At 41.7% G+C, this 26,665-nt stretch overlaps 1 protein-coding gene across 1 annotated transcript in view; it reads left to right on the top strand.

Annotated features, from left to right (window-relative positions):
- The window catches only part of LOC130844321 (spermatogenesis-associated protein 31D4-like), a 57,839-nt gene extending 31,936 nt beyond the window's left edge, over positions 1–25,903 (top strand). The window contains exons 2-5 of the mRNA XM_057720623.1: positions 19,243–19,399; positions 20,677–20,722; positions 21,303–21,363; positions 21,631–25,903. Coding sequence (XP_057576606.1) covers positions 19,243–19,399; positions 20,677–20,722; positions 21,303–21,363; positions 21,631–25,903 — 4,537 coding nt within the window. The remainder of the gene's footprint in view (positions 1–19,242; positions 19,400–20,676; positions 20,723–21,302; positions 21,364–21,630) is intronic.
- The last annotated feature ends 762 nt before the right edge of the window (positions 25,904–26,665 follow it).

The raw sequence follows: 26,665 nt of genomic DNA, 5'->3' as shown, positions 1-26,665 counted from the left end.
GGCTCAGTAGTTACGGAGCCCAGACCAGGGCTCGACCCCGTGTCCCCTGCATTGGCAGGTGGATTCCTAACCACTGTGCCACCAGGGAAGTCCTACAATAGCTTTTTTCTTTAAATGCATTTTTATTGGAACATAGACACACCCATGTATTTAAGTATTGTGTATGCTGCTGTTGTGCTGCAACATCAGAGTTGAGTAGTTGCAACAGAAAATATATAGCCCGCAGAGCTGAAAACATTCACTATCTGGTCTTTCATAAAAAAAAGTTTGCCGACCCTGGTCTAAGATATGTTTCTGTATATTCTTTGACCATCAGTTAAGCTACAGGCTCCTTGAAAGCACAAACCAAATATGAGTTCTCTTTGTCTCTTCAGTGTCTATCACACTGTTGTGATGGAAAGAAGTGCTCAAGTTCAGAGTAAATGAAAGTAACCTAATCCATCTGTATAAATACTCATGCCATCCCACTACTCCTAATCTTAAAGAATATGGGAAAGAACCACTGAAAACCAGGCATAGGGTGATTTCCTGTTAGCACAATTTTAGGTTGATTTTCAGGAAAATCTGTATCAATTGGGCAGACTCTGATCTTGGTTTCTTGCAAAGGGTTGCTTCTTTTCCATTTCTAGCAATCCAGGGATGGAAAGGCAGGGATGCGAGGGAAGGACCAATGTAACTTTTCAGCCCCAAGAGAATTTTCATACCTAGTGATTTCCCCAAGTATTTATAAGGCTGTCCTAGTGTCAGGTGCTGGGCAGCTTGGCCATGGAATAGCTAAGTGGGCATGCTGGGGATATTTGTATTCCCCACTCACTCATTCCAGCAGGTAGATTCTGTTTCAACATTTGATATTATGCGAAAAAGCAGGTTTTGGGGAAGCAAGTGTAGCTTGCTCTCTGTTCTCTTTCTACCTTTGCTTGACTGCTCTTGGTTGACTTCCCTATACATGTAAATCGGGAAAATGACTAGAATGTAAATTAGTTTTTTAAAAAAGTTCATAGATCTCGTATCTTGTCTGAGTAGGCATTGGAAAAGGCTTACGAAAGTACTTTCGGCTAGTTTTTTTTAATAATCACACCAGACAGCTAATAAGTTTCTTACCACTCTAACCCCTTCTCATGCTTCTGCTGTTAGATATCACTAATAGATCACTGTGTTCTTTCAGAGAGCCTTAGAATCCTCCTTAACGTGTTCCAAGAAGCCGCCACCAGTTAGTCAGAATTGGCATATGAGATGGAACCTCATCTCCCAAAGCTGGTTTTATATATGTCTAAATGTGAGAGTCTTATTTCTTCCTTAGCTCCTCATGTGGTCATTGATCCAGGCCTTGAAGGTAGTATCTGGGGAGGCCTGGCAAACCAAGGCATTCTCAGCAGAGAACAGAGCACAGAGGTGTGAGGTGACCAGATGGAGTAAAGCAGAGTGTGCATTGGAAAGTCACATGAAATGGATTTGGAACAGGAAGGAGGAGCCAGATTTAGGTGGACACTGGCATCCAGGCCACGGCTCTTGAATGTGATTTGTAAAGTCAGTGTTCCCAAATGTTAGTCAAGGTTCTCTAGAGAAACAGAACCAATAGAATAGAGTGTATAGACAGACAGACAGACAGACAGACAGACAGGGACATACAGGGGATGAGGATTTATTTTACAGAATTAGCTTATGTGATTGTGGAAGCTGGCAAGTTCAAAAACTGCAGTTCAGGCCAGCAGTCTGGAAATTCCGGCAGGAGTTGATGTTGAAGTCTTGAATCCGAAGGCAGTCTGTAGGCTGAATTCCTTCCTCTTTGGAGGACCTCAGTCTTTTTTCTCAAGTCTTTCAACTGATTGGATGTGGTCTACACATATTATGGAAACTCACTAGTTTTACTCAAAGTCTACTGATTTAAATGGTAATCACATCTTAAAAAATCACTATAACTGTAACATTGACTGATGTTTGACCAAACAATGGGACACCGTATCCTAGCCAAGTTGACATATTAAAATTAATCAACACAGTTAGTATAGGTAATTTTCAATGTTAGACAGATTTGTGTTTTTAAATTTGTTTTATACATTTAAATCTCATTTACATAAAACTTCTGAGTTCATAGAAATTATTGGTTAGAACAAATGTAAATTTATTTAAGTAAAACAGAGTTGATTTAAAGAAGATTATTAAGTAAATATTGGGTACAGATGGTCTATTGATATGATGAGTATATGAAGGTTGTACTGAAATGACTGACGTTAGAGAATGGTAAAAAACAGAATTGCTATACTTCTGCAGTAAGGAAATGTTATAAGGAAACGGGGTTTTAGGAAGATTAATTCTGTTGCCCTCAACAAAAACTACAGAGAGAAAAAAAATTCATCAATAAATAATAAATGTGAAGATGTTTGCTTTTGCTATAGTAGTAAAATAATGCATCTTAATCTGCTGTTTTTGTAAAAAAATTGGTTATGCTGCTCTCTTCTTTTTTTTCAAGTAGAAGTTTTAAATTTTATGTAATGTGAGCAGTTGGTCTTTTGTTTTATAATTTCTTAAAAGAATTTTAAGCTTAGGAAGTCATCCTTGCTTTTAAATTCAAGATCTAATACCTTATTTGAGCGGGCATTTGGAAAAGGATGTTTTAAAAATATTTAACTTTTTAATGTATCTGGGGTTTATTTTGTTATAAACTATGAAAGATGGGTCTAAATTAATTTTATTTCCCTTAAATTTCTACCCAGTTATTCACACACAAGTTAATGAATAGTTCTTCCTTTCTGGTGATGTCACTTTTGTGTTCTAGCAAATTCTTGTGTGGAAAAAAAATGGATTCTGGAATGTTTAGTGTGTGTTCTATATCTTTTGTTTGTTTTTGTTTTTATTTTGTTTTTTTCTTTACGAACTTTTATTGAGATATAATTGACATACAATAAACTGCATATATTTAAAGTGTACAATTTGATATTTTTTTCTTATTAGTAATGTATGTATGGCAATCCCAATCTCCCAATTCACTGCCCCCCCAAAACCCTGGGTGTCCCCACTTGGTGTCCATATGTTTGTTCTCTACATCTCTGTCTCTATTTCTGCCTTGAAAACCAGTTGATTTGTACCATTTTTCTATATTCCGCATGTATGTGTTAATATGTGATATTTATTTTTCTCTTTCTGACTCGCTTCGCTCTGTATGATAGTCTCTAGGTCCATCCATGACTCTACAAATGTCCCAATTTTGTTCCTTTTTACAGCTGAGTAGTATTCCGTTGTATATATGTACCACTTCTTTAACCATTCATCTGTTGATGGACATGTAGGTTGCTTCCATGTCCCGGCTATTGTAAATAGTGCTGCAATGAACATTGGAGTGCATGTGTCTTTTTGAATGATGGTGTTCTCTGGGTGTATGCCCAGCAGTGGGATTGTGGGATCATATGGTAACTCTATTTTTAGTTTTTCAGGGAACCTCTATACTGTTCTCCATAGTGGCTGTATCAATTTACATTCCCACCAACAGTGCAAGAGCATTCCCTTTTCTCCACACCCTCTCCAGCATTTACTGTTTGTCGATTTTCTGATGATGCCCATTCTAACCAGTGTGAGGTGATACCTCATTGTAGTTTTGATTTGCATTTGTCTAATAATTAGTGATGTTGAGCAGCTTTTCATGTGCCTCTTGGCCATCTGTATGTCTTCTTTGGAGAAATGCCTATTTAGGTCTTCTGCCCATTTTTGGACTGGGTTGTTTGTTTTTTTGATATGGAGCTGGATGAACTGTTTATATATTTTGGAGATTACTGCTTTGTCTGTTGATTCATTTGCAAATATTTTCTCCCATTCTGAGGGTTGTCTTTTTGGCTTGCTGTAGTTTCCTTTGCTGTGCAGAAGCTTTGAAGTTTCATTACGTCCTACTAATTTATTTTTGTTTTTATTTCCATTACACTAGGAGGTGGGTCAAAAAAGATCTTGCTGTGATTTATGTTGAAGAGTGTTCTTCCTATGTTTTGCTCTAGGAGTTTTAGAGTGTCTGGCCTTACATTTAAGTCTTGAATGCATTTTGGGTTTTTTTGTGTGTATGGTGTTAGGGAGTGTTCTAATTTCATTCTTTTCCATGTAACTGTCCAGTTTCCTCAGCACCACTTGTGGAAGAGGCTGTCTTTTCTCCACTGTATATCCTTGCCTCCTTTGTCATAGATTAGTTGACCATAGTTTATCTCTGGGCTTTCTATCCTGTTCCATTGATTTATATTTCTGTTTTTGTGCCAGTACCATACTGTCTTGATTACTGTAGCTTTGTAGTATAGTCTGAAGACAGGAAGTCTTATTTTTCCAGCTCCATTTTGTTTTCCCTCAAGGTTGCTTTGGCTATTTCGGGTCTTTTGTGTCTCCATACAAATTTTAGGATTTTTTGGTTCTAGTTCTGTAAAAAATGCTATTAGGAATTTGATAGGGATTGCATTGAATCTGTAGATTGCTTTGGGTAGTATAGTCATTTTCACATTGCTGATTCTTCCAATCCAAAAACATGGGATATCTCTCCATCTGTTTGTGTTGTCTTTGATTTCTTTCATTAGTGTCTTATGGTTTTCTGAGTATAGGCTTTTACCTCCTTAGTTAGTTTTATTCCTCTGTATTTTATTCTTTTTGTTGCAATGGTGAATGGGATTGTTTCCTTAATTTCTCTTTCTGATCTTTCATTGTTAGTGTATAGAAATGTAAGCAATTTCTGTGTGTTAATTTTGTATCCTGCAAGTTTATCAAATTCATTGATTAGCTCAAGTAGTTTTCTGGTGGCATCTTTAGCATTTTCTATGTATACTATCATGTCATCTGCGAACAGTGACAGTTTTCTTCTTCTTTTCCAATTTGGATTCCTTTATTTCTTTGTCTTCTTTGATTGCTGTGGCAAGGACTTCCAAAACTCTGTTGAATAGTAGAGGGGAGAGTGGACATCCTTGTCTTGTTCCTGGTCTTAGGGGGAATGCTTTCCATTTTTCACCATTGAGAATGATGTTTGCTGTGGGTTTGTCATATATGGCCTTTATTATGTTGAGGTAGGTTCCCTCTATGCCCACCTTCTGGAGAGTTTTTCTCATACATGGGTGTTGAATTTTGTCAAAAGCTTTTTCTGCATCTAGTGAGATGATCATGTGGTTTTTATCCTTCAGTTTGTTAATATGGTGTATCACATTGATTGATTTGTGTATATTGAAGAATCCTTGCATTCCAGGGATAAACTCCACTTGATCATGGTGTATGATGCTTTTAAAGTGTTGTTGGATTCTGTTTGCTAGTATTTTGTTGAGGATATTGCATCTAAATTCATCAGTGATATTGGTCTGTAATTTTCTTTTTTCGTAGTATCTTTGTCTGGTTTTGTAATCAGGGTGATGGTGGCTTCGTAGAATGAGTTTGGGAGTGTTCCTTCCTCTACAATTTTTTGGAAGAGTTTGAGAAGGATAGGTGTTAGCTCTTCTCTAAATGTTTGATAAAATTCACCTGTGAATCCATCTGGTCCTGGACTTTAGTTTGTTGGGAGATTTTTAACCACAGTTTCAATTTCATTACTTGTGATTGGTCTGTTCATATTTTCTATGTCTTCCTGATTCAGTCTTGGAAGGTTATACCTTTCTAAGAATCTGTCCATTTCATCCATGTTGTCCATTTTATTGACATATAGTTGCTTGTCATAGTCTCTTATGGTGCTTTTTATTTCTGTGGTGTCTGTTGTAACGTCTCCTGTTTCATTTCTAATTTTATTGATTTGAGTCCTCTCCCTCTTTTTCTTGATGAGTCTTGCTAGAGTTTTGTCAATTTGATTTACCTTCTCAAAGAACCAGCTTTGAGTTTTATTGATTTTTGCTATTGTTTTCTTTGTTTCTATTTCATTTATTTCTGCTCTGATCTTTATGATTTCTCTCCATGTACTAACTTTGGGTTTTGTTTGCTCTTCTTTCTCTAGTTCCTTTAGGTGTACGGTTAGATTGTTTATTTGGGATTTTTCTTGCTTCTTCAGGTAGGATTGTATTACTATAAACTTCCCTCTTAGAACCGCCTTTGCTGCATCCCATAGGTTTTTGATCGTTGTGTTTTCATTGTCATTTGTCTCTGGGTATTTTTTGATTTCCTCTTTGTTTTCTTCAGTGATCTGTTGGTTATTTAGTAGTGTATTATTTAGCCTCCATGTGTTTGTGTTTTTTTCCATTTTTTTTCCTGTAATTGATTTCTAATCTCATAGCGTTGTGGTCAGAAAAGATGCTTGGTATGATTTCAATGTTCTTAAATTTACCAAGGCTTGATTTGTGACCCAGAATGTGATCTATCCTGGAGAGTGTTTCATGTGCACTTGAGAAGAACATGCAATCTGCTGTTTTTGGATGTAATGTCCTATAGGCATCTATTAAGTGTAGCTGGTTTATTGTGTCACTTAAAGCTTGTGTTTCCTTATTAATTTTCTTTCTGAATGATCTGTCCATTGGTGTAAGTGGGATGTTAAAGTCTCCCACTATTGTTGTGTTACTGTCAATTTCCTCTTTCATAGTTGTTAGCATTTGCCTTATGGATTGAGGTGCTTGTATATTGGGTGCATATATATTTATAATTGTTATCTCCTCTTCTTGGATGGATCCCTTGATCTTTATGTAGTGTCCTTTCTTGTCTCTTGTAACCTTTTTTATTTTAAAGTCTTTTTTTATCTGATATGAGTATCACTGCTCCAGCTTTCTTTTCATTTCCATTTGCATGGAATATCTTTTTCCTTCCCGTCACTTGCAGTCTGAATGTGTCCCTAGGTCTGAAATGGGTCTCTTGTAGACAGCATATAGAAGGGTCTTGTTTTTGTATCCATTCAGCCAGTCTGTGTCTTTTGGTGGGGACATTTAGTCCATTTACATTCAAGGTAATTATCGATATGTACATTCTTATTACCATTTTCTTAATTGTTTTGTTTTTGTTTTGTAGGTCCTTTTCTTCTCTTATGTTTCCCGCTTAGAGAAGTTCCTTTCGCATTTGTTGTAGGGCTGGTTTGGTGGTGCTGAATTCTCTTAGCTGTTGCTTGTCTGTAAAGCTTTGGATTTCTCCGTTGAATCTGATGAGATCCTTGCTGGGTAGAGTATTGTTTGTTGTAGGTTCTTCCCTTTCATCACTTTAAGTATATCATGCCACTCCCTTGTGGTCTGCAGAGTTTCTGCTGAGAAATCAGCTATTAACCTTATGGGATTTTCCCTTGTATGTTATTTGTTGTTTTTCCCTTGTTGCTTTTATTAATTTTTCTCTGTCTCTAATTTTTGTCAGTTTGACTACTATGTGTCTTGGCGTGTTTCTCCTTGGGTTTATCCTGCTTGGGACTCTCTGTGCATGCTGGACTTGGGTGGCTATTTCCTTTCCTATGTTAGGGAAGTTTTTGACTATAATCTCTCCAGTATTTTCTTGGGTCCTTTCTCTCTCTCTTCTCCTCCTGGGACCCCTATAATGTGAATGTTGGTGCATTTAACATTTTCCCAGAGGTCTCTTAGGCTGTCTTCATTTTTTTTTCATTCTTTTTTCTTTTTTTTTTCTGCATCAGTGATTTTCACCATTCTGTCTTCCAGGTCACTTACTCACCCTTCTGCCACAGTTAATCTGCTATTGGTTCCTTCTAGTGTATTTTTCCTTTCAGCTATTGTGTTGCTTATCTCTGCGTGTTTGTTCTTTAATTCTCCTGGGTCTTTGGTAAACCTTTCTTGCATCATTTCAATCTTTGCATCCAGTCTTTTTTCAAAGTCCTGGATCATCTTCACCATCATTATTCTGAATTCTTTTTCTGGCCTTTCTCCACTTCAATTAGTTGTTTTTCTGGGTTTTTTTCTTGTCCCTTCATCTGGTACAAAGTCCTCTGCTTTTTCTTTTTTTCTACCCTTCTTTGGCTGTGGTTTTCAGTTCTACAAAACAAAATGCTGCTGATACTGCTTGATACTGCTGTCTGCCCTCTTGTGGAGGAAACTATCTAGGACTCTTGTGCTGTGCTTCCTTATGGGAGGGACTGATGGTGGGTAGGGCTGGGTGGGCAGAACTCAGTAAGAGTTTAATCCACCTTGGTGTGTGGAGCTTGGTAAAACTTTAATCTGCTTGTCTCCCAATAGGTGAGGCTGTGTTCCCACCCTGTTGGCTGTTTGGCCTGAGTCTACTGGAGCTTACAGGCTCTTTGGCATGGCTAATGGCAGACTCCAGACTCCAGGAGGGCTCAAGCCAGTGAACACTTCCCAGAACCCTTTCTACCAGTGTCCCTGTCCCCATGGTGAGCCACAGCTGCCCCCCACCTCTGTAGGCAACCCTCCAACACCAGCAGGTAGGTCTGGTTCAGTCTGCTATTTGGTCACTGCTCTTTCTCTCTGGGTCCTGGCACACTCACTACTTTTTGTGTGTTCTCCAAGAGTGGAATCTCATTTCCCCCATTCCTGTGCAGGTCCTGCAATCAAATCCCATTGGCTTTCAAAGTCTGATTCTCTGGGGATTCCTCCTCCCGTTGCTGGACCCCCAGGTTGGGAAGCCTGACGTGGGGCTCAGAACCCTCCCTCTAGTGGGTGGACTTCTGTAGTATAACTATTCTCCAGTTTGTAAGTCACCTACCCAGCAGTTATGGGATTTGATTTTATCGTGATTGTGCCCCTCCTACCGTCTCATTGCAGCTTCTCCTTTGTCTCTGGATGTGGGGTCATTGTTGGTGAGTTCCAGCATCTTTCTGATTATTGTTTAGCAATTAATTGTAATTCCGGTGCTCTTGCAAGAGGGAGTGAGTGCATGTCCTTCTTATGTTCTATATCTTTATATATTTTCTTCTTTCTATAATGTCTTATTTTAATTATCATAGCCTTATTATTTTTTTCACTGTAAAGAGTTTATTTTCCATGTAAAAGGGCAGAAGCTAACATGTGAGCAAAGGATAGATCATGGAGCTCATGTGGGAGACCATGATAGGTGATTTGAGGCTGAGGGTGATGAAGGCTGGTCCAGCGGGAGAATTGGAGGTTGTGAAGAGATGCGGTCAGATCTAGGACCTGTCCTGTGGGCAGAGACCATGATACGTGTTGATGCCAAAATTTATGGGATACAGCAAAAGCAGTTTTAAAAGAGGTTTCTCACAAGAAAATGCTTAGTGGAAAGTTTTCCAGCGAGGCATGGGGTGGGGGATGGTGGTGACTGCAGCTCTCCCTGGGGACATGGACAACCGGTGGCAGCCACCCCTGGGAGCTTCCACCACCACATGGACACTGGTGCTGGTGGGCACCACTGTAGAACCCTCCCTGCAGCTCAGCCTTATGATATATTTAAATATCTAGTGTGGCTAGACCCATTCATATTCTTCATTCAAAAATTTCTTTGATAAACTTATCAATTGTTTCTTCCTAAGAACGGAATCTAGAAGGAGAGAAAAGATGGCGGCGAAGAAGAGGGATGTGGAGTGCATCCCTCTCCACAGAACGGAATCTAGTCAGATTCTGCAAAATTTTCATAGAGTATTTATTGGTCTTTTGCAAATCATTATAAGGGTTGTTATGAGTTTGTGCAGAATTCATTTGTGTATGAATTTATACCCATTTTCAATCAACTTTTGATGTTTTGTGATGATAGAACACAGATTAGAGTCAATTAATTAGTCTAAAGTAATAACAAAGACATTTCATCTCAGTTGCCTCCTTCAGTCGAGCAATTCATAGCCCAGCTGAATTTAATCCCCTTTCATTTTTGCACCTAAATGTCTGGTGGAGATGTAATCCGGCAATCGAGGATCCAATGACTGGCCTCAGAGAGCAGAATAAAAGAAACAATGATAAACATTGTTAGTGAATGGATGTAGAAACTCTTGAAGGGTAATTCACATTTCAACTTTTAACTTTCATTTTAATTCCTTAGTATTTCAAATGGAAACCCATGATCCCTTTCTGCAAGAATTTTCACCTTGGGTGTTTATAGTTGTTTCTTACTTCCTTTGCCCTCTTCATGCTTGTGGTATCTGTACAGCAAGTTCTCTTGGCCTCGGCTAGTTCTTGGTACTCTTGAAACTCTCCTGACAGCAGAAAGCAGTGATCAGTTGAATGATTCAATGGAAATTTAATCTGATCTCATTTTAGCCACGTGTAAGAAGCAACCTGCTGTGAACTAGAATTGTAATGCTGGAAATTATCTGATTCCTGCAGGCCTCTCTTCCTTCTCTGCCCTGGTGAATGACTGCTAAAGAAATTTAAAGCATGTAAAACATGATAAACGTTGATTTGTTGCCTTGGCCACTGAACTGGACATCTTGCGTTCTTGCAGGTAAAACTAAAGAGCAGTATCATAGATTCTAGATTTTGTGTGTAAGGGCAAAACATTTAAATATACTCAGGTTGATTCTTGAGGCAGTAATGCCCTATTTCCTTTAAATTAGACTTCCAGCTTTGAACCCAGTTTAAAAAGCAAAGCAACATGAAACAACAACCAAAACAAAGAAACCTCTGTCAATAGAACACTTTAGCTACAAAGACTGATGGCCTGAAGATTAGAGTTGACAAGATGCGATTGGTCAGTTCACTGGTCTGAAGGAGAGGCATCCTTTATTTGTGGCTGGTTAGGAAGGCCAGTTACAATGCAGAAAAGCTAAGAAATGGTAGGAGAAAGTGGAGAAACAAACAGGAAAAGAGTGAAAAACTGGACATAAGAAAAGCATAAGGTATATAAGAAAAAGCAACTTTTAGAGTTGATTGTGCCAACGTTTAAGAAGATTATAGCGACCACTGTTACATTGTTGGCCCCCAGATCCACATCTCCCAATATTTGCCTCTGTGTAGTCTTCTCTCTTTGAACTTGAGTTGGGACTATGACTTATTTTAATTAACTGAAAGTGGCAGAATGATGCTGTATAGTTCTTGTTCTAAGCCTTAAGAAGTTCTGCTTTTATTCTCTTCAGAGCCATAATCTGCTTTATAAGAGTTCTGTTAGCCTACTAGAGCTATGTGGAGAGGCCATCAGAAAAGCCACATAAGAGGGAGAGGCCCTGAGAGGCAAGCCTGGCCATTTCAGTGTCCCAGTGAAACCCAGGCCCCTACTGATCTACCAGCTGGATGAATCCTTATGAGTAACCATTGGTAAGATCAGCAGAAGGGTCACCCAGCTAGGCCGAGCCCAGATTGCAGAATTATAAGCAGATAAAATGTTCATTGTTTTAAGCCACTAAGTTTTGGGGTGGTTTATTATTACAGCAAAATATAGCTGCTGGCATGATATTGAAGAGTCAGGGATCAAGACCTAGTGACTCTACTCTCTGAGAGAGCATCGTGTGGACTGAAGATGCATGTCTGGGACCAGAGCAAGCTTGGTTCAAATCCTTACGTTGTCACTTTTTAGCTCTTATGGACTTGGGCAAGTTATTTACTCTTTCTGGGGCTCAGTCTTGTTATCTGTGAAATGAGAGACATATTTCTTCTCTCACAAGATAATTAAGAAATGAAATGAGTGAAAGTTTGGGGCACAAATTAGCTACCCACCAAATCTTAGTTCTATTGCATTTCCTTCCTGTGGTTCCCTCACCCTCTGAGGGGATAAAAGTGATCCAAACTACATTAACTCTTTAGGGTATCCCTGTGACCTGCTAAAGGCAGTTCTCACGCGTCACTTTGCACTGTGTATGTATATTTGATAAACAATCGTTGTATTTATATGAAAAAGAGGTAAACTCCTAAAATACAGGTGATGGATTTTTTTTTTTAATGATAGCAGGTTTGGGGGGGCACTTCCGGAGTCAGTGCACACTTGTGTGCATGTCCCAGACCGCCTACACTTGCTTCTCTGGAGTTCCACAGCCGCTTATTAGACTAAGCTGGAGTCATCAAGGACTGCTGTTACATTCAGCTTATGGCAGAAGGCATGAAAGCGTATGCTATATTTCCATTTGGTTTTCGCAAAAAAACACACTACTATCTCAATTGTTTGTAAAGTTTGCTTAGGCAAAAGTTGCAGATTTCGAGGTAGTACTGCATAAAATTTGGTGTTTTTGAGTCCTTTTCTTCATGCTGGAAAGAAGAAAGTCCTATACTGAGTGCCTAAATTATGTGCAGACACCAAGTTTCGAAGTCTGCTGAGAAAACACACACATGCGCGCGCACACACACACGAAAGAAAGGATTAAGGAAGAAAGAAATAAACCTGCTCTGGCCTCAGTTTCCAATTTGTAAAATGAGAAAGCCAGACTAGAAGGTTTTCCAAGGTCACTTCCAGTTCTGAGTGTTAGCAGACATCTCAAATCCTGTGCGTATATTAGCTTTGTGTGAGATTAAAAACACAGGTTGTTCTCCAGCAGAACTTTAATTGCTGAGCTTTAATTAGAAAAAAATCAAAATACTCTTTCAGATTTTGCTTTTTTAATTCTATTTTTAATTGTGTTTTTATTGTTTCCATTTTATTTTAAAAGAGAGATGAAAGCTGCAGTTTGCCATATTGCTATACACATTTCCTTGCCATACAACTGCCCTAGCAAGTTAACTTAAAACAATTTTCTGAAATGTATTTTTAATGAGAAATTTAGACCCCTTAAATTTGTCTGAAATATTTTTTTCCTTCAGACCTCTTATAGGGCTGTAGAGTTTCCATACCTCAGTGCCAAGGGCATGGCAGAGGAATTTGGCTCAGCTTAGTAATTGCCTTGTGTTAGTCTAGCTTAAAGTTGTTTTTCTCTTAATGGCTTAAGAGAGCCATTCGAATGCTTTGATTCTAGTAATAAAAGTTCCAATGGGCAGGGTAGGTGAATGCCCATGTAACATTTAGCCTATTAAAATGACCATATCCAAAGCTTATGCAGAGTGAATTCTTACTAGGGACTCCATATGGGCAGGTCAATGTGGAAAAAATCATAAGAAAATAAGAGAGCGAAAGTAAGTCTGGGAGTGTCCTTGCTTTCTCCAACTAAGATCCCACTATTATAGCAGACATTTGTTTTTGCCTTCTTGCGTGGCAAGAGGGAGAGACCTCCCCAAAGTCTCCGTATGTACTTCCAGAATGCTGACTCACCCACAGGCTTCACAGTGGAGCATGAACATGAGACCACAGCTTCTCAGGCTACCTGTGGCGAAGGACCAGTTTGCTTCATCTCCTACACCCCCTCCACGGTGGACAGGAACTTGTGTAAAATATAATAAAAACGAATCCCTGGAAAAATGACACACACGTACATACAAAATAGAAGCCTCAGTTTTTTATTATTAGATTTAATTACTCTGTCAAATTGCAATAAAAGTTTCTAACCATCCTCAGTCTCTCTACTTATCTTGTTGCAGATGGGAACAAAAACGTGGAAATAGGCACTAGTCTATGGAGCACACTTTGAGTAGCACTGACCTAGACTAGGCCAGTAATCTTCTCTGGTTCCCAGTAATTATTTCAGGGGTGTTCTTATGACCTGAGCTGGTCCCAGTCACTTGCATGTTTGGGACTTTAGTTGAAAAACTGGAACAACGATTCTGTTTTTCCTGGCTGGATGCCGTCTTGGGACTATAGGAGGAGTGGCTTTGAGAGGGACTCAGTGCCAAGAAAGCAGAACCAAGAGTTAGCGAGTCAGAAGCGGAATCTGCTCCTGTGTTGTGGAGAAATAGAAGCCAATAAGTTAAAATTTTTGCTTAAGCTAGAATTCATCAGGTTTTCTACCATCTGCAAGAGTGAGAGTCCTATGTGATATGGTGATTAATTTGCATATTTCCCCCTAACTCTTAATCAGCTTGCCGGTCATCTTTTAAAAACAGAGATCTGGGCATGCCATTCTTCTGGTTTTGAAAACCGTAGCTTCCCACTGCCTTGGTACAGAGTTCAAGCTTCTTAAACGTCATTGAAGGTCTTTCACAATTGAGTCCCCTTCTTTTCAGCCTAATTTTTTTGCTAGTCTCATCCTCAGACACATGTCCAATGTTTCAGTGTGACCAGATATGCACTTTTATATATATATGTTATAGGTTTGCTCACGTTCACTTTGGCTGGATTGCACTTCCTCTTCCCACACCCCTTTCTGATTAAGAATAGAACCTTGAGAACATAAGGTATTCATTACTTTTAAATGTTAAGCATTATGCATCACCATCATTCCTGCTGATTCAAGGGCTAATTTTGAGAGTGTTGGCAGGAGGGCAAATGGATGCATTTGACAAAAACTGCATTTAGACCCCAAAGATTTCACTTCATAGGGAGTCTGATATGGTCATATTACTAAAATCTCAGAAAACAACAAACTTAGACAAAGTATGACTTTTAAGTTATTGCAAAAATCAGTAACGAAGAAATGAAAACATAAGTCCACACCAAAATGTGTACACAAATGTTCATAGTGGCTTTATTCATAATAGCCAAAAGTGGAAACAACCGAAATGTTCATCAGCTGGTCAATGTGTAAACAAAATGTGGTAGATCCATACAATGGAATGTTATTTGCCATAAAAAGAAGTGAAGTACTGATACATGTTACAACATGCACTAACCTTGAAAACATTATGCTAAGTGAAAGAAGCCAGATATGAAAGGCCACATATTGTATAATTCCATTTATATGAATGTCTGGAATTGACACATCTATAGAGAAAGTAGATTAGTGGTAACCTAGGGCTGGGGAGAGTGGTGAAATTGAAGGGTGAAGGCTAAGGGAAACAGACTTTCTTTTTCAGAGGGATGAAAGTGTTCTCTAATTGATTGCAGTGATGGATGCACAACATTGTGAATTCACTAAAAGTCATTGAACTGTACACTTTTAATAGGCGCATTATATGCTATGTGAATTATGCCTCAATAATGTGTTTTCTTTGTTTTTCAAAAGCGTTTATAGGAGCTTTATTCATAGGTGCCAAAACTGGGAAGCAACAGGATGTCCAAGGTGAATGGATAAATCAACTGTGGTACATCCAGGCAATTGAATAGTATTCAATACGAAAAAGAAATAAACTATTAAGCCACGAAAATACATGCAGGAAACTTAAATGCATATTACTTAGTGAAAGAAGCCAATCTGAAAAGCCGACATACACGCTGTATAATTTCAACTATAATGACATCCTGGAAAAGGCAAAATGCCGGAGACAGTAAAGACATTGGCGGTTGCCAGGGGTTAGGGTGGAGGATGGGGTGAATAGGCAGAGCACAGATTTTTAGGGCAGCGAAACTACTCTGCTTGATACTGCAGTGGTGGATAGACTTATCTAAACTCATGTAAACTATGGGCTCTTGGTGAGAATGATGTGTCAGGGTAGGTATGATTGTAACCAATGTCCCACTCTGGTGCTGGATGTCGATAGTGGGAGAGGTTGTGTGTGTGTGTGGAGGGGTGTTGGGGAGTCAAATGGCATACGGAAATTCTGTATTTTCTGCTCAGTTTTGCTGCGAACCTAAAACTGCTCTAAAAAATAAAGTCTAAAGAAAGAAGAAAAGGAGGATGAGGAGGAAAGAGGTGAAGAACAGAAAGAGGGCCAGGGCAAGGAAGGAGAGGAGCAGGAGGAGGAGGCAGAGGAGGAAGTGACCTCACAAGGCCCATCTCAGTTGGCACCAGCTCCAAAGTTTTCCCTGACTCTCTCTCGTCTCGCTCCTGGCAGAAGGATTAATTGCTCCTTTATTTATATTTTCGTTGTGTCCTTATTCCTACTTCCTTTATAGTTCATATCACTTTATTATAGTTGTTTGCAGGTCTCACCTACTGAACTATGACCTGCCTGAGGGTGGAGGCAATGCCTTATTTTCTTGATATTTCTACTAGAAATGCTACATGGTGGAGTTCAATGAAAGTGTGTGTGTGTGAATGAAGAGCATCTGAAAGCTGCTGTATTAAGTGTGGTTTTAAGGGATTCTGCCCTAGAATCTGTTGTTCTTCAGGCTTTTTGGTAACCTAAGAATAGCTCCCTCCATGTGGCTCATCCCTGGGACAGTGGCCAGGATGTGAGTGAGAACACTGAGGACATGAGATAGTCCTAAACGAATGACTTATCTCTACTGAGTCTCCTCCAACAGCAGCATATTATTTCTGGTAGAGCTTTTGGAAAATACTCTTCCTTGGAGATAATCTAACTATGTGCAGCCTGAAATCTGGGACCAGACTTCCGTGTGGTGATGAAGGTCAACTGGGAAGATGCCATTGGCTGGAAAGGAGAAGATCTCACTCTACTAAAAGCCACTGCTGCCACTTCAGGATGGGCTGCCTGAAATGTTCTGGTGAGAGCTTTATTACAAGGCTTTGGGGTTAGATATATGTAAAATGTGTGAAATGTGTTCCTGGGAGGGATGACATCTTAAACTTTTATTTTTTATTTATACCTTACTGAGAGTCATATGTAATAGAGTTCCTTAAAGCGGGCTTTAAGAGGGCAATAGGGAAAACCTATCAAGATTTTGCTGCTAAGGATGAAAAGGGAAAGGTACCTAAGAGGGGACAGGATGCCAAAAATTACTTCCCAAATTTGGCAGCACTTAATGGACAAAGTGAATATATTCTCAATCAAATAACTGCTTTAATTTTAGGATCAGAGCATACTTTTTATTTTAAGAAGTCACTTGTTTATATTATTTAAAATAGATGCATTGAGAATGTGGGGAATTTAGTAGTCAGGGCTCTACTACTTATTTGCTGAATGATCTAGGGAAGTCACTTCCCCTTTCTGAGCTTCAGTTTTATTCATTGATAAAATGGGCACAATAATACCTGTCCTGTTTACATCACAGAATGTTTGTGAAAATCCACTGAGATCACTGAAAGCAAAATGTTTTATAAATTAGACAAATAAATTTATAATTTATAATTGATGCTAGTCTAGGAAGGATAAGTGCTACGACCCTCTCCTACTAAATATCAATGGAGTTTATTTGTGGTTGGTACAAAAAGACAAAAAATGTTTTGTACATTTGGTCCTTGTTTCTTTAAATTTTGAAGGAGCTTCTACCAGGTTCTGAAAAAGAATCTGATTAACATTTTGGGAAAAGCCTTTTTATTGAAACTTCTTGTAAGTTTTAAACACAAGGCACACAAACATAGGTAAGGATATCTAGCCAACATGTACCCTTTTAAAAGAGAAAAGCTCTTCTTTAACCATCTTCTCAATGAATTGTTAGTTTGTGTCAGAAAATCAGAGAGGGTAGGCATGCAGGGATACTTTCCTAAGGAGCATAATATGTCTGAGCAGTTATCACCCACAGCATCTGTCCCTTCTCTGATCTATTCCAGAGATCACTTGGCAATTCACAAATGCCATGGGGGACCGCTCCTGCAGTTATGTAACTCTTGACCTGTGTAGGGCTTTTCCTAAAACCGTATCATGAGGTCCTTAAGGACAGAGGCTGTGACTTACAGTTACTTGTGTCTCCTAGTTTCCAGCAGTAAATATTTATTAAGCGAAAACTTGGCTGAGGCTGCATATACAGGCAAGGAGGAAGTGGTGCCTCTCAGCAGATTTTATCCTCAGGGCAGGTTACCTGTTCCTACATAATTGAAAGAAGACTCTGTGGGTTTGAAGGCTGTCTAACCCTTTCACAGGAGATCCAGTAACTGTGCTAGGCCATGGGTGTCAAATAAAGGGCATCACAGTTTAAGAAAGACATGAGAAATTAGGAAACAGTTCAGAGGACAGCTGTCATGAAGATAAAGAGTTTAGAAAGGAAGATGTAGGAAGAGGGGAGGGAAATACTGGGATTATTTAAACCTGACAAGAGGAGCCTGAAAAAAAGCGTGGCAGGCAGTTGATTTTCGAACATATGTGGGCATGATTTTATAGAGCAGAGCTTCTCAACCTTTTTTTGTGGCAAGGTGCTCTTAGGAAAAGATTATATTTACAGGGCCTGCAAGGATAATCAGGTAAGGCTGCTCAAGATTTGATTCTTCCCTAAGGCTTTGGCATTCCTAGGTACCACCCTGCCCCCAGAGGACTTAGCACAGTGTAACCTTTACCAGCCTTTGGGTAGTGTTACGGACAGAATGCTTGTGTCCCACCAAATTCGTATGTTGAAATTCTGAACCCAGAATGATGGTGTTAGGAGATGGGTCCTTTGGGTGGTGATTAGACCATAACAGTGGAGCCTTCATGAATGGAATTAGTGTTCTTATAAAAGAGACCTCACAGAGCTCCCTTACCCTCTTTTTTTGCCATGTGGGGTTGCAGGGAGAAGATAGCTGTATATGAACCAGGAACTGGGTCTCATCAGACACAGAATCTGCTGTTGCCTTCATTTTGGACTTCCCAGCTTCCAGAATTATGAGAAATAAGTGTTTGTTGTTTAAGCACCTAGTCTATGGTATTTTGTTACGGCAGCCCAAGCTGACTAGGACGGGGATTTCTGCACGTTAGAAAACTGATGTAGAGTGCAGGGACTCTCTGTATTTTAGGTGGAGTAAGAAGGAGTAGAGTCAAAATAAAAAATGAAAGATTGAAATAAAATGAGAAAACACTTTATTCTTAGATTTGAAAATACCAGGTTGGTTTGTCAGATGGGTATGTGTGTGTGTAGCATGTCCTAAAAGTCTTTATGCAGTTTAAGCTTCCCTAACTTCAGAAAAATAAGTGCTACAGACTTATCCTCAAGATCATGTGAAAATTTAATTATTTGCATTTATTTTATAGTAACTTTAGTTTTGTGAATGTTGAATAATGAATTATTCATCTTAATTATTTGAATCAGCACCTCTGACTGAAGATGGTAAAGGCTGACTGAAACAAAAAGCAAAATTTCCTATCCAACATTCACAAAACTAGATAAAAGAACTTTTTAGGTTCTATATCTGGGTTTGTATAGCAAAAACATTCTATAGAAAGGATGGATTTAAGGACATAAATGATCCTCAGTGTAAATGTCTGGGTACAAGCAAAAATTCCAGACAGTATTTCAGACTTTCAAGGCAGTGGAATTGGTGAGACCCAAGTCAAGTTTCTCACACAGTAAAGGGGACCCAGGTAATATCTGGGTTACAGATGGGACAAGCAGAAAATTTTGTTAATGTAAACATATGAAACCATGAAAGGGTGGAGTTGGAAAACAGGATTGGCAGGGTAGGGCAGAGGGACGGGGAAGGCCCAGCAGTAGTGGAGGGGTCTGCGGGACTGGTTGGTAGGGGAGGGGCCGTGGACACACCCTCTTCATGTTGTCCCCTCCCCCCACTCTCAGAAACCCTTTGTGACTCTTCAGTGCTCTGTGATGCAGGCCTGGAGCTATACTCAAGCGCCCGCACTCTCAGTGCTCAGTTGCCTTAGGCAGCCTTGCGATTCAGACAATGGAATTCAGAAAATGGAATGTTTTCTCATTTTTGAACAGCCCTACTAACCCATGTTTGAGTTTCGGCTCAACATTTTTGGATATTGACCCCAACCTCATCGTCCTGTGTGGGTTGGGGTTGCTTCTTCTGTTCCTGTGGTACCTAGTGGGGTTTCCATGTTTACCTACTTTCTGTGAAACCAAAGATATCCGAAAAGTAAGTAACCGTGGGCGAGCCCTCAACAGAGATTCTTTATTGTTGTTTCCATTTCTACTCCTGTTGCAGAAAAAAAACTGATCCCACGAGAAACCAAGCACCACACTCGGAGAGTTGGAGAACTCAGGTTTATTGAGCCGGCGGACCCAGACGAGCGAACGCTCCAAAATTCTGGGGCCCCGTTTCAGGGGAGTCTTCTCCTTATATAGGTTAAAACATACAGCTATACTTGGTACAAACTGATTGGCTACAAATTACTATAGGTCAGGGGCAGTTACAGAGCGCGGGAGTTCCCAGGGGTTACACACATGGTAGGGGGTCCTAACAGGAACTTGTAGGAGCCAGACATGCCATTCCTATCAGGACTAAGGTCACAATTTGCATTCTCACATTGGTTGTGGGTTGAACTTAATGGTCACTTAACAAGTCTATGTGCAAAGGGTCTCAAACAAAGGCTTGGGGTGGGTGCCTGAGAGCGGGACTGTCTTCCCTTATCTGATCACTCTTAGTAATTCATTTTACTGTTTAACTGAGAGTGGCGGCGAGCAGGCCTTTGCAAGATCGAAGAGAGGAAGTTTCAATTTCCTCATCACTCCCACCTTTTAAAATGAGTTTGGTCGGGTCAGAGAGACACTTAAGATGGGAATTTCAAGGAGAGGAAAGACTATCATAGACCAAATAGGGCCAGTGGTTCAGAGAGGACTAAGGCTTCCATTTGAAGCCCTCCAGACCATCTGAGTGTTTGGAGGATTCCAGGATAAAATCCCAAACAGTAATTTTGTGGCCCTGGGTTGGGTTATGTAGAGTTCTGGATCTCTGCAGGACAACAGAGATCCCCAGCGCTTGATCATGAGTCACATTCTCACGTCAGGCATCATTCGACCCAACCTTCCTTTGTGTTGGGCTGATCAGGGCAGCAGTGCTGAGCCTCTGAGAGCCTCTGAGCAGAGGCTGGAGCCCGAACTCCAGGATACAGGGTCCTATCTGAGGGACACGGACATGACTGTTGGCCTCAGAGTCTATGCCCTCCTCGGGCAGATGACTTCTGACGGAGAATATCAAGTGTGGACCTCATGGACAAAAGTCCTTCTCTGAGTTTTTTGAATAAGAAAAAATTGAAAACAGTTTAAACCTTTAAAATTGATAAAAGGAAAGGAACCTAAAGTTCTGCTAATGAAAATAGAGTCATATAATTCATGAATAATGAATATCTGAGCTTCCTAGAGAGGAGTGCGAGAAATAGCCCCAGCCCCTCAATCTTTTCTTTTTGTTCTCAGCGTCAGGGCAGAGCCAAGAGGAGAAGGAAAGGTGGAACAATGAAAGGTAAGGTTCTGCCTATTCCACCGGAACTCTCCCAGGGCGACCCTTCCTGCCTTTTCCATGGGATCCAAGGTCCATGATCGCTGAGGCTGTCAGCTGCCAGATACAGTTTCTCTCAGAAACCAGAGCTCTGAGAGGAGAGACTCATGGGAAGGCAGTCGGAGCCTGAGACACTTCTCAGGGTCCCTGCTCTGCTCACCGCTGGGCATGAAGCAGTGATGGACCTGGACGATGGGCGTCTCCCAACAGGTGGCCATGTGAGGTGTCCAGAGTCAGAACGTCTGTGTCCTGACTTTGTAAAAGTCCTTTGACTTCCTGGATGATTAGATTCCTCTCTGAGGCAACACTGATCTCTGTTTTTCACATGGTGGTTTTGAGCATCACATGAGATATAAGGCATGTTGCTTTACAAGAAGCAACATACATATGTGAACCTTGTTAATATCATTGACCATTTGACCTTATCTACTAATTCTTGGGTCTTTCAGAGTATAATATCCCAAGGGTTTCCCATAAGGGGACTCTGTTATTATACCTATGCTTCTATTTTCATTACATATAATTCATTCTCCTGGTTTCTCAGGTTGGAGACGTCACCAGACAAAAACAGGAGAGAAAAGAATGCTGATTTCTATTCTGAAAAGGTGACTAGTCTTTCCCTTTCTTTCCTGATCCTTCCTTAGCATGTTCTATGCAATTCCAGGGATTCAGTGCAACCTGCTGTAGTCACGGGAGGGGGTAGCATAGGAATGAGTATGTGGTGAGGGCTATTGAGCATGATGTGAAGTCATGGATGTGGAGAAATGTGAAGGGGCAGCAGGCTTCAAGTGACCCCACCCCTTCCAGACTAGCAGGTCCCCCTTTCGTCGTTCTGGTCCTGGTTTCATCTTTGTACTTCCTGTCTCCTGCAGCACCATCCGCTTTCGTCAGCTCTTATGTCCAGACCCCTCCTGTGAGGTGTGCATTAATGCAACTGCTGAGGTCATTCGGCTGCTGTTCCCGGAGGCCCTGGAAGATGCTACTTCCTCTGTGTCCCCTTTGGCTCCCACAGCTCCTGTGACTGAGTCATCGTTTACTCTGTCCCCTGCCTCCTCGGCAGTCTCTCCAGGAAACCTAACACCAGCCTCTCTGCCTGAACCTTCCCCACTGCCCCCCTCGGTTCTCTCCCCTAACCCAATGACCCCCTTAGTTGACTTTTTTGCACCCTCACCACTGGGTCACTCTCTGGCACCAGAGCCTTTTCCTTCCTTGGATTCTGAGTTCCCAGTGGACTATTCCCTACCCAAATCCCTTGCCTTTCCCCCTCTCCTCCCACATGACACTCAGACAGCAGATCCTGTTCTCCCACCAGAGGCCACTTTGTCTCTAAATACCATCTTTTCTCTTGACCCCACCCTTTCCCAAGATATCAACCCCTTATCAGACTTGTCCCAGGCAGTGAATCCCCCTGATTCTTTTTCTTGTCATCTTGCACCACCAACTCCGTCTGTTTCACCACAGCCAGACTGCACTTTAACTGTCACTCCATCTAAATCAGTTGCCATCTTATTGAAGCCTGTTCCTGAGAACTCACCTCCAGAAAGCCCTGGTATATTGTCCACTTATGTCCCGACACTCAGAGGCACTGATCATTCAAGCTTGTCAATTTCAGACTTCTGGTGGCAAGCTCATGCCCAAGCCTTGTTCCCTTCCACACTGGCACAATGTGATTTCAACCAAGAGTTTCTTGCCCTCCATTCTTCAGAGGCCTCTTTTGGGGGAGACCCTGCAGCCAACCTTGTAGAGCCTGGTAACCTCTCATTTCTCAGCCCTGACGTCCTGGCACTCCTGGAGAGACAAGTCCAAAAGAGGTGTGATTTCCTGATGTGGAAAGAAAAGGAAAAGAAAAAACATTCTTTTCCAGAACAACTTAGGCCAGACTACCAACTAAATTCTTCAGGGAAAATGTTAGAGTCAGTGGCTGATAAGCATGACTTGGCAGTCTGCCTTCCTTTCTGGAGCAGCAAAGACAAAGCAAAGGAGCTTCACGTGCATCAGCAGCCCCCGTATCCTAAGACCTTGGAGGACCATTTACAGCAAAAACGTATCCAGCTCTTCTGGGGTCTCCCATCTCTGCACAGTGAGTCCTTGCCCTCTGCTGTTCGTGTCTCAGGTGACAGTTCCTCAATCTTTATTTTCAACAAAAACTTGAATGCCTCCACAGGCCAAGAATCCCCAGTACTTCCCCATCCCCTACCACTGTCCTTGCCTGAGATTCAGCCTGAGACCTTGCCTCAAATCCTGCCTCAATCTCAGCCCCTACCTCTCGCTCAGGTCCAGTCCCAGGCCAACCCTCAGTCCCCACTCCCAGTCATACCATTTGGTCCTCTACCCCAGATTAGGACCTGTGGAGTAAGTTTCCATAGACCTCAGGATGAATCAGAGTCTCTCTCCTCATCTGAAATTCAACAGCTGGAATGGAACATATTGCAGAAACAACAGGAAAGTTTGTGGGGTTTACCCTCTGTGGTCCAAAGATCTCAGGAAAACTTTTGTCCATCAGCTCCTAACATTCCTTGCCATCGGGCCCCCGGGGCCCATGTTTCAGTCTCCATCCTTCTTGGGGAGTTTCCTCTCAGTGAGGAACTTCGGAAGAAACTAGAGCATCACCTTCAAAAGAGGCTCATCCAACACCGGTGGGGCCTGCCCCGCAGAATCTATGAGTCTGTGTCACTGATGCTGCCTCCAAGTGGTTTTGCAGAGACATCTGAGTCAGAGAGCGATTATGGGGTCTCATTGATCTCTGTGTTTAAAGGTCAGAGTAGCAAAAATGTTGGATTGAGCAAACCTGGAAGCTTCCATGAGAGGAGCTCAGAAATGCTCCAGGGAAAGGAAGATGTGGGGAAGGATCAGGGACATGGCCTAGAGAAAGGCCCAAAAGATCATCTGTTGACTGACCCAAAGAGCTCTTCAGATAAGGATTTGGGGTATGACTCTGAGAAAGACCTAAACAGTCAGATGGTGAGTCCCTCAGAGAAAAATTCAAGGGTGTCAGCAGAGAGTTTAGGTCAGAGACAACTTCAAAATGTCCTAAACGTACATTTGAGCAAGAAGCTTGAGGAAATAAATGAAGGTCAGTTCCCTGGGACTGTGCATAGTTCATGGCACGCTATCAAGCAAACATTGCTTCCTTCTGTGAAATCCCACACCCAAATAAAACAGACAAGTTTGCCATCATCAGCGGATGAGGCCTACTCCCTGAATACCGTCCAGGACCTGACTTTTGTTGATTCCAGTGCACAACAGATGCTGGAAGCCCATATTAAAAGGTTTCGTATGAGGATGTTGTGGGGCCTTCCCACCAAGGTCCTTGAATCCATTCAGATCTTTAAATTGAAAGATGCCTCATCCCAGTCCTTGTCCTATGCCAACTTTCCCTCCTCAACCAGTGTGACTTCTGAGGCAGACTCCAAATCTGGGAGCTTCAGGTCCTTCAAAGGAAGCTCTCAGTCTCTCCACGGAGACAAAGTGGGAACAACAAATTCAGCCCCTGTCCTGGATCATTCTCTCCCTGCCACCTCACCTGCAGGCAAAGGAGGACAGAGGATCCTGAGACAGTCACACTCTGATGTCAATCGTGGGCTTGCAAAGGATAGTCAGAGAATTAAGGATGCCAGCCAGACTCGTCTGCCTGCCTCACTCTGCATCACAGGGAAAGCAAGTCATAGACAGACTCAACTAGCCAACAGATATCCCCCAAAACTGCTTGCAAAGCAAGCTGGGACCGGATATGAGCCGAAGTACAAGACTGTGAGTTCCAGTGATAAAGGAGAAATGCAACAGGGCAAAAAGGTGGAGAAGTCAGAACCTGTTTCCACGTCCAAGGTGTCTAGGGAGATATTCAGGGCCGATGAGCTTGATACTCTTCAACTAAAAACTTGTGACATGTTGACAACCAGCAAGTTGGGGAGCTCCCAAATGATAAATGTGAATAAGAATCAAGTAGAGACTACTGTGACCACTAAAAACCCCCCATCCAAACTTCCAGTTCCCCAAGATCCTGAATCATTAGCCCTTAGAGAACAACTGTTTGGTGAGTTAAAGTTTAAATTAGAGAACAGGGAGCATAGCCAGGCTCAAGGTCAACCCACTGACTTGTCCCTTGCTTCAGATAACTTGACTTACAAGGCCTCACTGACTCACGCCCAGGGTGTCTTAGGTGGAGACATGGGTGACTCCCAGGTGCTGCATGTCCATTTGCGGGACAGAGGAATCAGGATGGAGCAGCAGCAGGAACCATGGGTCCCTAAGCATGCCTTAAGGAGGTGCCAGGATAAGAACTGCCCAACAACTGCAAAGAGAGCGAGCCTTCTGGGGCCCAAAGCAGAAGAGCTTGGTGGAGGGGATGCCAGGTTAGGGACATCCCAACTTAGGAGGAAGAGTTTCCCTACTCAGGAGATGGTACTAGAGGAGACACTTGTGAGCAAGTCTTTCCAGACCCCATCACAGAAGGGACAGCCTCTTCCTGAAGGCCATATCAGAAAAGGAATGAAGCACTTTTTGCAATGGCTTTATCTCAGGATAAAATGCAAAAGGCAAGAAAAGGGCAGCCCCTTATCAGCTGCGCAGAACAGAGGCCTCTTTAAAAGTAGAGCTGCCTTTACTGGGACACCTGAAGCTCAGAAAATTGTGACAGACACTGGGAAGTTCCTAGAGGAGAAACTGGGGTGTCGGCATGCAATAGATGTCACCGGCTCTCAAGAGCCCCTATCTTCCCCAGTGCAGTCTGGGAAAACTCAGCAAAAGGTGGAAGTGCATGTCCAGACAGGGCCTGTCCAGGGGCCTCCTTTCAACTACAGGGCTTCCTCCTCTAAAGTGACAAATACCAAGTTCTGCCGTCAAGAAGCTATCTTTGCTGGCCAGAGTTATCCTCCAAGTACAAGACAGATCAGAGATAAGAACAGACACCCCCAGAAAGTTGTGGCATTTAAGGACCAGCAGTTGTGTCAGAAACATCCGCCACCAGTGCCCCGCAGGGAGCCTATGCCCCATCGAAGCCCCACCTGCAGGCGTCAAGCCGGCCAGGCCCCTCCGGCTGTGCTCACCAGTGCTGAAGGCACTGTGTTCAGAAACCTGTCTCTACTATTTAGACAGAAACCACTTCTCCAGAATTTCCAGGGAGGAAAACGTCCCATCCCAAAATAATTCCTTCCTTGTGGAAAATATTGATTCCCCCCAATAAATATTTATCTAATAATAGTGTGTCTTTTCTGTGTACTGTGTTGGAGGCATGGGTTTTGGGTAACTCAGGGCTTGTGTGTAAGGGAAAGTAAGGAGATAGTTCAGCTCTTACTAATTGCTTCCTTTGGCTTTGGCTAAAAGGTGACCAGTCCTCTGGAGTTCTTCCTGAGAAATAGATATCATGCCCTTCCCCCCCCAAAGCCCATTTCCTCCCTGATGAAATTCGAGGAGATGGGCTTTGTCTCCTGCCACTTAGCTTAGCCTTAATGAAAATGTGTAGCAGCTCACACCTCCCTCCTCACTGAATGTTTTGTATCCTTTAGAGAAGTAGGGAAGATAGGTCGTCTATAGCTGAAGAGGGTTAAGGACAGGTATACTTTCTGAAAATAATGATGAAGAAGAAACAACAGCTTAATCATTATTTAGAACTCGGTGACCAGAGACTCCCACACGGGGCAGAACTCTGAATGGCACTGTTTAGGCGGGGGTATTGCTGTCCTAGACCCTGGCTGGTTGCTGTAGGGTCCAGGAAAAGCACAGAAGCTGCTTAAGAATCTGTCATGTGGGCCATGTTAATGTGTCGGGAAAGCATACTTTAAACTTGACGTGGAGGTTTCCCTACTAGAAAGTCACCTTAGGGAAGTGGTTCCCCTCCTTGGAAATTTTTCAGTCAGCTCAACTGATGACTTATTTTTTCTGCAGAGCAAACGCACCACTCAGCTGTCA

The sequence above is a fragment of the Hippopotamus amphibius genome, chromosome 2 (assembly GCF_030028045.1).
Source record: "Hippopotamus amphibius kiboko isolate mHipAmp2 chromosome 2, mHipAmp2.hap2, whole genome shotgun sequence".
Lineage (NCBI taxonomy): Eukaryota > Metazoa > Chordata > Mammalia > Artiodactyla > Hippopotamidae > Hippopotamus > Hippopotamus amphibius.
Note: the sequence above shows the minus strand (reverse complement) of the source record. Positions and strands in the feature narration are given on the sequence as shown.